This window comes from Schistocerca cancellata, chromosome 11 (genome assembly GCF_023864275.1).
Source record: "Schistocerca cancellata isolate TAMUIC-IGC-003103 chromosome 11, iqSchCanc2.1, whole genome shotgun sequence".
NCBI lineage: Eukaryota > Metazoa > Arthropoda > Insecta > Orthoptera > Acrididae > Schistocerca > Schistocerca cancellata.
Genome location: NC_064636.1, coordinates 71012366 through 71027103, shown reverse-complemented (window position 1 = coordinate 71027103; position 14738 = coordinate 71012366). Strand labels below are relative to the sequence as shown.

Sequence of the window (14738 nt, the reverse complement as noted above, 5' to 3'; positions counted from 1 at the left end):
GTTGACCGATGTTCAGATAATCGCTGCTCTACTGTATTTTATTTAATCACTTCTTTTGTCTGCATTTACATGGCAACCCTGGTACTGTACAAAATCGAAAATAAAGCACAATATGGGATAGCAGACAGCAGTAAGCGCGAGATTATTATAAAAATAACACACATCGATTCCCAGTATATTTATCGAGTATATCGTTTTTACACTGATGTTTACCTCTCAGTTCACTATTTCTTCAGCAGTGCTCACAAAGCAAAGAAATTACTGAGCATTTCACTAACTTTCACTGCACAACACGTGCTGAAGTCATCTCATCAGAAACTTCAACTGACGGAGCCTAGCACGGAGGAGGGCTGCTGTACGAAGATCACGGTATTGGGAGTATTATGAGGCATCCTTACACTACGAAACCTGAGCAAGTACAAACACGTGTGAACACTATAGGGCCTTCAGTTTGGTAACTCGTGCCTCCAAAATCCTGACCTTTATCATTCTGAGGAGGATCGAAGGCAGGGTAGATGCAATGATCTACATCTACATGACTACTCTGCAATTCACATTTAAGTGCTTGGCAGAGGGTTCATCGAACCACAATCATACTATCTCCCTACCATTCCCCTCCCGAACAGCGCGTGGGAAAAACGAACACCTAAACCTTACTGTTCGAGCTCTGATTTCTCTTATTTTATTTTGATGATCATTCCTACCTATGTAGGTTGGGCTCAACAAAATATTTTCGCATTCGGAAGAGAAAGTTGGTGACTGAAATTTCGTAAATAGATCTCGCCGTGACGAAAAACGTCTTTCCTGTAATGACTTCCATCCCAACTCGCGTATCATGTCTGCCACACTCTCTCCCCTATTACGTGATAATACAAAACGAGCTGCCCTTTTTTGCACCCTTTCGATGTCCTCCGTCAATCCCACCGGGTAAAGATCCCACACCGCGCAGCAATATTCTAACAGTGGACTTGTTGCATCTTCTAAGTGTCCTGCCAATGAAACGCAACCTTTGGCTCGCCTTCCCCACAATATTATCTATGTGGTCTTTCCAACTGAAGTTGTTCGTAATTTTAACACCCAGGTACTTAGTTGAATTGACAGCCTTGAGAATTGTACTATTTATCGAGTAATCGAATTCCAACGGATTTCTTTTGGAACTCCTGTGGATCACCTCACACTTTTCATTATTTAGCGTCAACTGCCACCTGCCACACCATATAGCAATCTTTTCGAAATCGCTTTGCAACTGCTACTGGTCTTCGGATGACCTTACTAGACGGTAAATTACAGCATCATCTGCGAACAACCTAAGAGAACTGCTCAGATTGTCACCCAGGTCATTTATATAGATCAGGAACAGCAGAGGTCCCAGGACGCTTCCCTGGGGAACACCTGATATCACTTCAGTTTTACTCGATGATTTGCCGTCTATTACTACGAACTGCGACCTTCCTGACAGGAAATCACGAATCCAGTCGCACAACTGAGACGATACCCCGTAGGCCCGCAGCTTGATTAGAAGTCGCTTGTGAGGAACGGTGTCAAAAGCTTTCCGGAAATCTAGAAATACGGAATCAACTTGACATCCCCTGTCGATAGCGACCATTACTTCGTGCGAATAAAGAGCTAGCTGCGTTGCACAATAACGATGTTTTCTGAAACCATGCTGATTACGTATCAATAGATCGTTCCCTTCGAGGTGATTCATAATGTCTGAATACAGTATATGCTCCAAAACCCTACTGCAAACCGACGTCAATGATATAGGTCTGTAGTTAGATGGATTACTCCTACTATCCTTCTTAAACACTGGTGCGACCTGCGCAATTTTCCAATCTGTAGGTACAGACAACTAATTTGTCTTTAGAAGAGGTGTGGGCACATGAGAAGCAACATTTGGCATACCATTAATTCTTGGTGAAAGAACTTAGGAAAAGCATTTGACGGAGTAGACTGGTGACAGGTTCTTGAAATGCTGAGAGAGAGAGAGAGAGAGAGAGAGAGAGAGAGAGAGGCATAAAGTGCAAGGACAAAAGACTAGTGCAGAGACTGTATAAAGTTGTGGCTGTGATAAGGTGAGGAGAACATCAAGAAGCACCTACTATTAAACAGGGTGCCAGACAGGGATTTTGACTGTCTCTTGTCTTCTCCCGTGGATACATTCAGAGGGCAACAGACGAAGTTAGGGAGAAACTAGGAGTTACAGGAGCAATTAAAATTTATGGTAAGAAAATGGACACAGCGAGATTTGCTGGTGGTATTGCAGTTTTAAGTGAGGATATGGAAATACTGAGGGGGTCAGCAAAAGAAAGTGTGAATCCTCAAATTGGTAAGGATTTGTCTTAGCATATAATCAGACAAGTTTTCTAGTGCAACCTACCCCAGTAAAAAATAAATCACTACGTACTGCTAAAAGACACTGTCCACTACATCAACTGCTTGGTCTTATTTTATATTTCTGTCATCTTCCAATTTAATCGAACAACGTGCAATAACTCAAATTACGCTACCATGAGTTAGCACTTTCTTCCACCAATCCCTTCAATTAGAAGTGATGCTGGCCCAGATCAAACCACACTCAGTTTTTCTTATAACGTGGAAATTAATGAAGCTAAAAAAAATCTTTGTGGTGCGTAAACAAAATGCCATTGCTCAAAGCTCAGTGAGCAACCGGAAACCGTCGAATCCTTCACCTACCGAGGGAGTAAAATTACATCAAATGGAAGATCAAAGAAGAATATAGCAAGCCAAATCTACCACACAAAAACTGACTTTAACAAGAGAAGAAACTTTCTAATATTGTCCATTTTAAGGACCAAAGGCAGCTGTTTTTAAGGTAACCTTTATACATATTTTAGCATACAACTAATAATGTTAGGAATATAATCTACATAAACATTTTTTCGGAGTCAAGCTGTCGTCACCTGGCTTCAAAATTAATCCTACATAAAATGTACTTCCAAAGCACTCAAGGTCAAAATAGAAAAACAAATAAAATTACTCAGATTTGAAGTCCTCGTCCTGCTTGAAAAATAGTAGCATCAGATTCCCTGCTTCCTTATCCATGTTATGGCACATCCTTCAAAGTGCAGCTTCTTTAAGGCAATATTTGTTTGTAAACATGTGTGCAGCTCTGATGTGCACAGAGAGGCAGCTGGTGTGACTGATGTTTACTGCCTTACATCAGCAATGTTTTGGAGAATATGCAGATGCTGGTGTTACCATTTTTAAATTAAGATGATGTCTTCATGTCTGAATAATTTTATATTTTGACCTCCACTGCTTCTGAAGTGTATTTTATGTAGGGTTAACTTAGATAACCTTACGATGAGAGATCGACTCTCGAAACACATTGCTGTGGACATGTTCCTAATATTAGTGACTCTATGCTAAAATATAGATAAAGTGAGGAACCATTTCACGCCCAGCTGCATACACAGATATTTCAGGAAAGACCTCATAAAGGCATGTTTGGGGTGTTTCGCTATACAGAAGTGAAAAACGGGCACTCGGAGTAGGAGAAAATACAAAATAATAGCCTTTGAGTTGTGGTGCTGCCGGAGAATGCTAAAGATTGTTTGGGTAGGAAAGATATCAAATGAAAAGGGCTCCACAGGGTGGAGGAAAAGAAGCCATAACTTTGGAAGCTTACCCAACACAGAATGCACACACAGGTCAGCCATGTGCTAAGACATGGTAGTGTCATTACATGTATCATTGGACGAACAGTACAAGAGAAGAACACAAGTGGCAGACCGAGACTTTAAATACTTTGCCTAGATCAAGGACAGTAACAACTGCACCACATACCACTCTCAAGATGTCAAGATGAAGGCCCAAGAAAGAAAAGCATTGTGAGCTGCCGACAACCAACCTGGTGATTGAAGAACTAAGAAGAAGAAGAAGAAGAAGAAGAAGAAGAAGAACAGAATCACAATTCCCTTGAGAAAATGAGTTGCAGTCAGGCCTTCTTACTGAGTTTACTGCAATTTTGTATTCTACTTGTAAGCAGTAAAATATTATAAAACTTAGTGACTCACCAGATTTATTACCAATGGACCACTGCCCTCTTCAAAGTCCTCCGGTGATTCATTAACCTGGAAAAATTTACGACAGATGTCAGATTTATAATGTATCAGTATAAAAAGTAGGTGACGGAAATTGCGTTTAAAAGGTTTAATTCTCTGTTTCATTACGGTACATTACTGAATTTTTTTTTGGCACTTCACTTTTCACTTCAAGTAATCATAACAAGGGCACACATTTTAATGGCAAGTCATACTTTTTCCTGAACTTCATGGTGAATTTAACAACAATTTATGCAAAAATTCAGGTGTTAAAGTGTAAAAAAAATGTACTTTTATTGTGCATACAAAGTCATATTTAATCCTTTTTAAGTAACAGGTCATATTTCCGCCCCATTTTGCAAAAGTACATATATTTGTTGTATCTTTATGGACACAAGAATAAAAACATGAAAATGTTGCTCGTATGACAATGTTTCAGATGATATTGTCACACCCAAACACAACAATTACTACAAAGCTTTATTTATCAGTACTATAGCAGACTGGTAGAAGCCGACCTTGGGGAGGATCAGTTTGGATTCGTAGAAATGTTGGAACACGTGAGGCAATACTGACCCTACAACTTATCTTAGAAGATAGATTAAGGAAAGGCAAACCTACGTTTCTAGCATTTGTAGAGAAGGCTTTTGACAATGTTGACCGGAATAACCTCTTTCAAATTCTGAAGGTGGCAGGAGCCAAATGCAGGGAGTAAAAGGCTATTTATAATTTGTACAAAAACCAGATGGAAAGACATGAAAGGAAAGCAGTGGCTGGGAAGGGAGTGAGACAGGGTTGTAGCCTATCCCTTATGTTATTCAATCTGTATATTGAGCAAGCAGCACAGGAAACAAAAGAAAAATTTGGGGAAGGAATTAAAATCCATGAAGAAGAAATAAAAACTTCGAGGTTTGCCGAGGACAATGTAATTTTGTCAGAGACAGCTAAGGACCTGGGAAGAGCAGTTGAGTGGAATAAACAGTGTCTTGAAAGGAGGATATAAGATGAACATCAACAAAAGCAACATGAGACTAATGGAATGTAGTCGAATTAAATCACGTGATGCTGAAGGAATTAGACTAGGAAACAATACATTTCAAGTAGTATATGAGTTTTGCTATTTGGGGAACAAAATAACTGGTGATGGTCGAAGTAGAGAGGATATAAAATTTAGACTGGCAATGACAAGGAAACCGTTTCTGAAGAAGAGAAATTTGTTAACATTAAGAATAAATTTAAGTGTCACGAAGTCTTTCCTGAAAGTATTTGTATGGAGTGTAACCATGTATGGAAGTGAAACATGGACGATAAATAGTTTGGACAAGAAGAGAATAGAAGGTTTCGAAATGTGGTGCTACAGAAGAATGCTGAAGATTAGATGGGTAGATCATTCAACTAATGAGGAGGTATTGAATAGGATTGGGGAGAAGAGGAGTTTGTGGCACAACTTGACAAGAAGAAGGGATCGGTTGGTAGGACATGTTCTGAGGCATCAAGGGAACACCAATTTAGTTTTGGAGGGCAGCGTGGAGAGTAAAAATCGTAGAGGAAGACCAAGAGATGAATACACTAAACAGGTTCAAAAAGATGTAGGTTGCAGTAGGTACTGGGAGATGAAGAAGCTTGCACAGGATAGTGTAGCATGGAGAGCTGCATTAAACCAGTCTCTGGACCGAAGACAACAACAACAACAACAGTAGACAAGCAGCATTACACATTAGTCAGTTTGCTGATGTAAGACATTGTTGGGCGGGGTCAACAAAACACTCTCAAAACCAACAAAGGCAGCTTCCAACGTAATAAACATCACGCATATGGTCACACTGTTCAGTTAGAATATAAACTCAAGTGGTTCAAGTAAAGCGGTCCACCAGCGTGGAGTTGCAAGGTTTCGTTCGTGATTTTTATGATAAGTTCTTCAGTACTGGTGGGGAAATGTTACCGTATTTACTCGAATCTAAGCCGCACTTTTTTTCCGGTTTTTGTAATCAAAAAACCGCCTGCGGCTTAGAATCGAGTGCAAAGTAAGCGGAAGTTCTGAAAGATGTTGGTAGGTGCCGCCACAACTAACTTCTGCCGTCGAATATATGTAGCGATTCACATGCTTGCTTTTCAGGCACAAAGATAAATACTGGCGCCAAAACCTCTGCGTCAGTAAATAAATATAAAAAAAAAAAAACGATGGAAGACGAAATTTTTTCTCCGCCCCGAGTTTCGACCACTGCATTTTCATACATTATCCAACGAAGTAAATACAAATTCCGTATTGTTAGTCTTCGAATGTAGCAACATTTCAATGTAGTGTACTACGAAAATCCGACTGGCAAGACTGTTTGGGATGTTTGTCAATATGGCCAACTCTACGTTCTGAATTTTTTCTACCTATGAGAAGAGATGGTTACTAATAGGAACTTTTATGAATTGTGAATCACATGCAGTATTCTCTTCACCATAAGAATAATACGTATATAAACATTTTGCCATGTATTCTTTCGTGTTTGCAGCTATCTCATTTAAATCCTGTCCGCTTAATAAACTACGAAACTAGAGTGAGACAACAGCAAACGCCGAAGAATATACATATCATTTCATGTTTATATTCGTATTATTCTTATGCCTAATAGTGATAGTCAGAAATGAAGCGTCAATTGACTAGATTTTTAAATCTAAGATGACTAATTTCTGTGCAGAATGTTATGTACTAAAGAGACGTCTGCAAAGATTTTCAAACAGAAAAATTTTCGTTAAACTCTCGTTCAGAACATCTTCTATCATACGCAGTCTATTATTTGGTTCTTGCTGATCGTCAAAGAAAGCAGCAGTTCAAAAAATGGCTCTGAGCACTATGGGACTTAACAGCTATGGTCATCAGTCCCCTAGAACTTAGAACTACTTAAACCTAACTAACCTAAGGACAGCACACAACACCCAGCCATCACGAGGCAGAGAAAATCCCTGACCCCGCCGGGAATCGAACCCGGGAACCCGGGCGTGTGAAGCGAGAACGCTACCGCACGACCACGAGATGCGGGCGAAAGCAGCAGTGTTAGTAACAACAAGTAGCAGTCTCTTACCATTGTTTCGCTAATGAGACGATTTCTCTCTTTTTCTTTTTTTAATTGTAAGCGGCGGTAGTGCGCACAAAAGCAAGCCACGCCGCGAGCGGCGACAGGCCGTAAACACTGATTATCAGAATGCGACAAACAGTGCATGACACAGTACAGTAATGTATTTTCAGCTTAGAGTGAGGTAAACACCTATAACAAAGAGAACGGCACTTATAAGATCAAAGAAAAATAAGCAATCGATCCAAACCAGACGAAGCACGTGAAAAAGGAAGGGTACCCGTATAATTATGGACGGAGCGCCTGACGCATAGGTATGGCTACCTGGTAAAGCCTAACTGCTTAGCTTACTACGCGAACCAAACTACTGTAGCTGTATCGTCATTCATTCGACCCAAATTGTGTCTCTTATTACAATGGACCAACTTTGTTTCGATTTGGAGGTGCGGCCTAAAACTTTACTCTCCCCTTGAATTTCGAGTCTCATATTTCAGGTGCGGCTTAGATTCCGGAAAAATTTTTTTCCTTGATTTCGAGTCTCATTTTTCAGGTGCGGCTTAGATTCGAGAGCGGCTTAGATTCGAGTAAATACGGTATTTTGTTAATTAAGTGAAGTCAAAATTAGTAGAGAAAAGCACTTTTATGTGCAACAACATTGTAATACCACCAAATACAGCAGCTGTGTGAAGAGAAGTGCAGAAAATGGCAGCAGACAAATGCTGTTAGTTGAGCAGACAAGTTCATCTTAAACTATACAATCATTCAGATGTGGTGAATTGATGGTGTCCTGCAACATCCCATTGGAGAAGCTGCAGAATCCACATTTCAGACAGTTCTTGAGAGGTACACAAAACATCCTGTTCCAGGTGAATCTATACTGAGAAAGAACAATTTATTTGTCTGCTATGAAGAGTAGCTCAATAAATATGAATTAATGTTGCTGGCTGAAAGATCAACGTCCCTATACAAAATTCTCAATGTGGGTCGACATTGTGTTGAAAATGTTATGCTGCAAATGTTATGGTGGTGTTCTAAAAGTTGACAGGCCAGGAAAAATGTTTCTCCTAACATGTGAATCTCTCGAGAGAGTACAAAATTCAACAGTTTCCATTTTTTCTCACAACTTTATGTAACTACTGTGGCCAGATGTTGTGAACAGAGAAAATGTTTTGCTGCTGGTAACAGACGGTACCTAACACATGGCTAAAGCCGCCAAGGGCTTCAAATTCTCTACCGCAGTATGGTTTGAGTCACTTACCTCAAGCATGCGGAGTTGCAGAAGATGTGCAATCAAATTGCTCTGATGTGGGCAAACAAATTTCTTGGGGGCCAGACAATTAATGCGAACGCCCCACTACGGGTGCAGAAATTCAAGGAACGAGCACCTTCACTGCCCTTCTTCCCTCACCCTGATTGAATTCTTGGCTTAATGCTGCTGAATATTACTGGACGATACACATTAAAAGAAAGGTAATCTTTCGTGAGCTCAACACTACAAATCAAGTGCTATCAAAACTGTGAAAGAGGTCTTTACACACACACCTTGTCTGGAAACTTGGCATCACCAATGCCAACTTTCCAGTGGTAACAAAAGCCATTACAAGATTGAGAACTGCTGGTATTCAACTGCATTTTGGAAAATGGTGTCAACAATGAAACAGGTCAGCAGTTATTGACCTCTCCTATCACCTTACTTAAAGAGGAGTTAACAATGGTGTATTTCAGTCTCTCTGGAAGAATGTCTTGAATCAGTGATGCATTACATTTTTCCAATAATACCGGGCTTACTGTGTGGGAATAAATCTTTAGTGCTCTACTGAAACACCATCAAAACTAGATAAGCTTTTATTGATGAATAAACGTATGCCACAAGAAATTGACTATATTGCACCCATGCTGATTTTGATGATGCCAGTTCAAAATGGAATGAAATTTTAATCATGATCAACATCACCATGACGGTTGACAAGTATCAGACTGGTGCTTCACGATATAACACTTGCTCTTTCTGTGAGTGATTTACTTGATTACACTGTCAATTTTCAAAGAAAACAGCTGCAGATGCTAATAACGAAATCTGTTACTGTGTGCTACCAACCATTCTGCTGAACTGTCAGTTCCATTTTATGCACAAGCCATCTTCCACAGGTGCTGTGAGTTTTGCTGTTACTCACTTCCCAGACTCCATCCAGACTGTGTGGAGTGGAGTCCAGCCAGTGAGTGCACGAAACAGTAAAACTCACAGCACCTAAAGAAGACGTCTCGTCCAGTTGTTGAAATATTGTGCACGAGATGGAAACGACAACTCGGCAAAACACCTGGATGTACACCTTTGATCAATCATGCTGAGAGAACGTCAGGGGTCCCAACAGAGCGCTGTTTAAAACAAAAAAATGTTTGTCACGCAGCACTCCATACCCCTAGATTTCTGTAAAGCATCTGACATGGAACCACACTGCCGAATGTTAATGAAGGTACAAGCATACAGAATAGGTCCCCAGGTTATGTGAGTGGCTCAAAAACTGCTTGAGTAACAGAACCCAGTACGGTGTCCCTGATTGCATGTGTTCAGACAGGAGTGCCTCGGAAAAATGTGACAGGAAAGTTGTTATTTTCCTACATATGTAATTGATTTGGTGGACAGTAATCTGCAGTTGTTTGCTAATGCTGCTGTACGGTAAGGTGCCATTGTTGAGGGACTGTAGAAGGATACTAGATGACTCGAACAAAATTTCTAGTTAGTGTGATGAATAGCTGCTACCTCTAAATGTAGAAAAATGTAAGCTAATGCAGACGACTAGGAAAAACAAACCCATAGTGTACAAATAGTGAGATGCACGACACAGTCACGTCAATTAAATATCTAGGCATGATGCAAAGTGATACGAAACTGAATGAGCATATAAGGACTGCAGTAGGGAAGGCGAATGGTCCACTTTGGTTTATTGGGAGAATTTTAGGAAAGTGAGGTTCATCTGTAAAGGAGACCACATGTAGGACACCAGTGCAACCTCTTCTCGAGCACTGCTCGAATGATTGGGATCCGCACCAGATTGGATTGAAAGAAAACATTGAAGCAATTCAATTCAGAGGCGGGCTACTAGATTTGTTACTAATATGTTTCAACAACTATCAAGTATTATGGAGATGCTTTGAGAACTTAAATGGAATCAACGGAGGAATGGCAACATTCTTTTCAAAGGGCACTATTTAGAAATGTAGAGAACCACTATTTGAGGCTGACTGCAGAGCAATTCTACTGCCACCAGTGTACAGTTCACGGAAGGACCACGAAGATAAGATCAGAGAGATTAGGGGCCATAAGGAGGCATACAGAGAGTTGTTTTTCCCCCACTATATTTGCAGGTGGATGAGGAAAGGAAATGACTAGTCATAGAACAGGGTACCTTCCAACACACACCATACAGTGGCTAGTGGAATCTGGATGTAGATGTAGATTCCAATGAACACTGTTGCTTGTCATGTAGCTAACATGAATTTTCTATTCTTGAATCTACATATTAAGATAATTTTAGAAGGAATGGCCAACAAGGAACGTTTTCGATTTTCTTATCAACTGCCAAACATTCCTGCCCAAACATCTTTCTTTATGTCTGGTAGGATATGTTGAAATACTTTGCACCAGAGTACGTAACTTAACTCTGTATACTAGACCAGAAGGAAAAGCGTCAACATGAAAATTATTTGTGTGTCATTTAGTGACTGTGCAAATCACTTTTCAGCTGAAGGCAATTTTTATTATAAGTAACAAAAATTGTTGCGCAGTAAATATACCAGGATGATAGCGGATAATTTTGATATCCTTAAAGCAGCCCCTGCAAGGCGTATCACTGTCTACTTTACACAATGTTCTTGCTGCTCAGTTCTCCTGAATAAAAACTTTATTTATTTTAACAATATTATGAAAAGAATACATTGCTATTCTTCCTATAAAGGACACACACACACACACACGACCACTGTCTGTCAGCTGTGGCTGAGCTGAGTCGTATATGTGCCTGACAGGAGCAGGAGCAGCTGTTCAGTTGTGATGGTAAGGTTGTTTTTTTTTTTTTTTTTTTTCTTTTTTTTTTTTTGGGGGGGGGGGGGGGGAGGGAGGAGGGGAGACCAGACAGCGAGGTCATCGGTCTCATCGGATTAGGGAAGGACGGGGAAGGAAGTCGGCCGTGCCCTTTCAAAGGAACCATCCCGGCATTTGCCTGGAGTGATTTAGGGAAATCAGGGAAAACCTAAATCAGGATGGCCGGACGTGGGATTGAACCGTCGTCCTCCCAAATGCGAGTCCAGTGTGCTAACCACTGTGCCACCTCGCTCGGTCTGTGATGGTAAGGAGGTGGCATGGGTTGCAGAGGGAGGACAGCAGGGTGGGATGGGGGAAGGTGTCGTCCTGCTTGTGGGAGCATGCGTGGGCACAGGGGGGGGTGGTAGGGCATTTAGATGCAGCTGGGAGGTGTGCCTAGTGACTAGCAGGTGGAATAGAAGACACTGTAGTGCTGGAGCGTGAGCAGGGAAGGGGATAGGTACGTGGTGGACAGAGACTCGTGAAGGCTGGGGCCAGGGGGGTTACAGTAATATAGGATATATTGCAGGGAGAGTTCCCACCTGCACAGTTCAGAAAAGCTGGTGTCAGTAGGAAGGACCCTGATGGTACAGGCTGTCAAGCGATCACTAAAGTAAAGCATGCCGTGTCAGGCAGCACGGTCGACAACTGGGCAGTCCAGTTGGCTCTCGGCCAAAGGTTGCCGTTCGTGTAGACAGACAGCTTTCTAGCTGTCACACCCATGTAGAAAGTGGCACAGCAGTTGTAGTTCAGGTTGTAGATAAAATGACTCCTTTCACAGGTAGCCCTGCCTCTGACAGGGTAGAAGATGCCCGACTGGAGTACGTGTTCGGGAGGATTTATGAGATACGTCTTACCTCGAGGTCTATTCCAGGGATACGAGCATCGAGGCAGTGGATTGTGGGCGAGGGTGGAAGAATAGTGGGTAGAATATTCCTCATTTCGGGGCACAGTGAGAGGTAGTCGAAACCTTCTCTCCCGTCCTGCACGGTACCAAGGCACGAGAGGAATGCTCCTTCGTAGCCAGACGGTTGGTAAGCAGGAGGTGGTAGATGGCTGGAGAGACCGGGCAAGAGAGATCCGTTTCTGTAAAATGTTGGGAGGGTAATTTTGGTCCGTGAAGGCCTGGGTGGGCCACTCAGTATATTTGCAGACGGACTGCTCGACACTGCAGACGTGATGACCACAGGTGGTTAGTCTGTATGGAAGCGATTTCTCAATACGAAAGAGATGGCAGTTGTCGAAGTGGAGGTACTGTCGGTGTTCGGAAGGTTTGATATGGACGGAGGTACCGATGAAGCTATCCTCGAGGTGGAGGCCGACACTGAGGAAGATGGCTCTGGTTAAGCAGAACAGGGTTAAGCAAAGGGGGAGAAGGCGTTGAGGTTCTGGCAGAATGTGGCTAGGGTGGCCTCACCCTCAGTCCAAACATATGTCAGCAATGAATTTGAACAGGTGAGGGTGTGTGACCATTATTGTGTACTTCTAGTGCCACCTCATTTGACTGCAGTATCCATTTCCAGAACTAAGTGCAGCACTATATACAAAATGGCCTAAAACACTTCTTGAAACAGTTCACACATTTTAAGCATCCACTAGTTACACTATAGTTAGGAAAATTATGGGGAATACACTCTCTTAATTTGAACTTCCATACAAAATTAAGGTTTCAAAGCTGCTGTGGTCCACAGCGCAAGTCTATCTTCGGCAGACTTCTTTCTTCATCACAGTATACGTATCACAACCTACATCCACTTCAATATTTGATTAATGTATTGAAACTTTGATCTTTCTCTACAATTTTTAATCCCCCTCTCTCCCCTCCATCAGCAAATTTACAATTTCTTGATGCCCTAGTACATGGCCTTTTTTAGTCAAGTTGTGAGATACATTTATTTTCTTTCAAATTTGATCCAGAATTTCTCGATTAATTATCCAGTACCATATAATCTTTGGCAATCTTCTATAGCATGACATTTCAAAAGCTATTCCCGTCTCGTCTTAAATGATGACTGTCCCAATTTCTCTTCCATACAACTACACTGAATACTAACACCTTGACAAAAGACTTCCTAAGATTTAAATTAATATTCAGTGTTAAAGAATTTCTTTATTTGAGAAATGCTTTGCTTGCAACTTTCACAACGCATTTAATTTCTTCCTTACTTCATCCATCGTCAGGTATTTTGCAGCCCAAATAACAAAACTTATCGACTACTTTTGGAGCATCTTTTTTTTTAATCTAATACCCTCAGTGTCACTTGATTTAATTTTACTACAGCCATTAATCTTGATGATGTTCACCTTATAACCTCTTCTCAAATACTGCCCATTCCATTCAACTGTTCTTTTAAGTCCTTTACTGAATCTGAGGGAATCATAATGTCTTAACCACACAGGCTTCTGCAGCCAGTGTTGCAATGATTAAAATTCTTCTGGGTGTTGTACCATGTCATTGCACAGGGGGTGGAGCATGGGAAATGCATATTTTTCACCAGTGAATAACTTAAACCTGGTTTTATTTTTAAAATTTTTCCTCTCAATAATAGTACTTTTATTGCATTTTTGGTATCTATATATCCAGTGCTTTTTTTTCTAAAAAAAAGTTTGAGGGTACTCCGACATGGGATATAATGCAGCGAAAATTAGTTATAACTGAAGCATGGGATACCACCCATCAGCTTTTAGCCATGACGTCATCAACATGTCGAGCTAAAAAAAAAAAAAAAAAAGGTATCTGACTCCTCAGTTGACTTTGCTCAAATAAAGCACGCGATACCAAGAAACACATGAACATACAAGAGAATGTGGTATTGAACACTTCAGTTTGTTGTTGTTGTTGTTGTTGTTGTAGTCTTCAGTCCTGAGACTGGTTTGATGCAGCTCTCCATGGTACTCTATCCTGTGCAAGCCTCTTCATCTCCCACTACCTACCACAACCTACAACCTTCTGAATCTGCTTAGTGTATTGATCTCTTGGTCTCCCTCTACGATTTTGACCCTCCACGCTGCCCTCCAATGCTAAATTTGTGATCCCTTGATGCCTCAAAACATGTCCTACCAACCGATCCCTTCTTCTAGTCAAGTTGTGCCACAAATTTCTCTTCTCCCCAATCCTATTCAATACCTCCTCATTAGTTACGTGATCTACCCACCTTATCTTCAGCATTCTTCTGTAGCACCACATTTCGAAAGCTTCTATTCTCTTCTTGTCCAAATTGGTTATCGTCCATGTTTCACTTCCATACATGGCTACACTCCATACAAATACTGTCAGAAACGACTTTCTGACACTTAAATCTATACTCGATGTTAACAAATTTCTCTTCTTCAGAAACGCTTTCCTTGCCATTGCCAGTCTACATTTTATATCCTCTCTACTTCGACCATCATCAGTTATTTTACTCCCTAAATAGCACAACTCCTTCACTACTTTAAGTGTCTCATTTCCTAATCTAATCCCCTCAGCATCACCCGATTTAATTTGACTACATTCCATTATCCTCGTTTTGCTTTTGTTGATGT

The 14738-nt window shown here is 41.1% G+C and overlaps 1 protein-coding gene across 2 annotated transcripts in view; it reads right to left on the bottom strand.

The window, feature by feature from the left end:
• LOC126108621 (uncharacterized) overlaps nt 1-14738 on the bottom strand; it is a 204695-nt gene that overhangs the window by 123404 nt on the left and 66553 nt on the right. For both annotated transcript variants that reach the window (XM_049913933.1, XM_049913932.1), the window contains exon 6: nt 4041-4097. In XM_049913933.1, coding sequence (XP_049769890.1) covers nt 4041-4097 — 57 coding nt within the window. The remainder of the gene's footprint in view (nt 1-4040; nt 4098-14738) is intronic.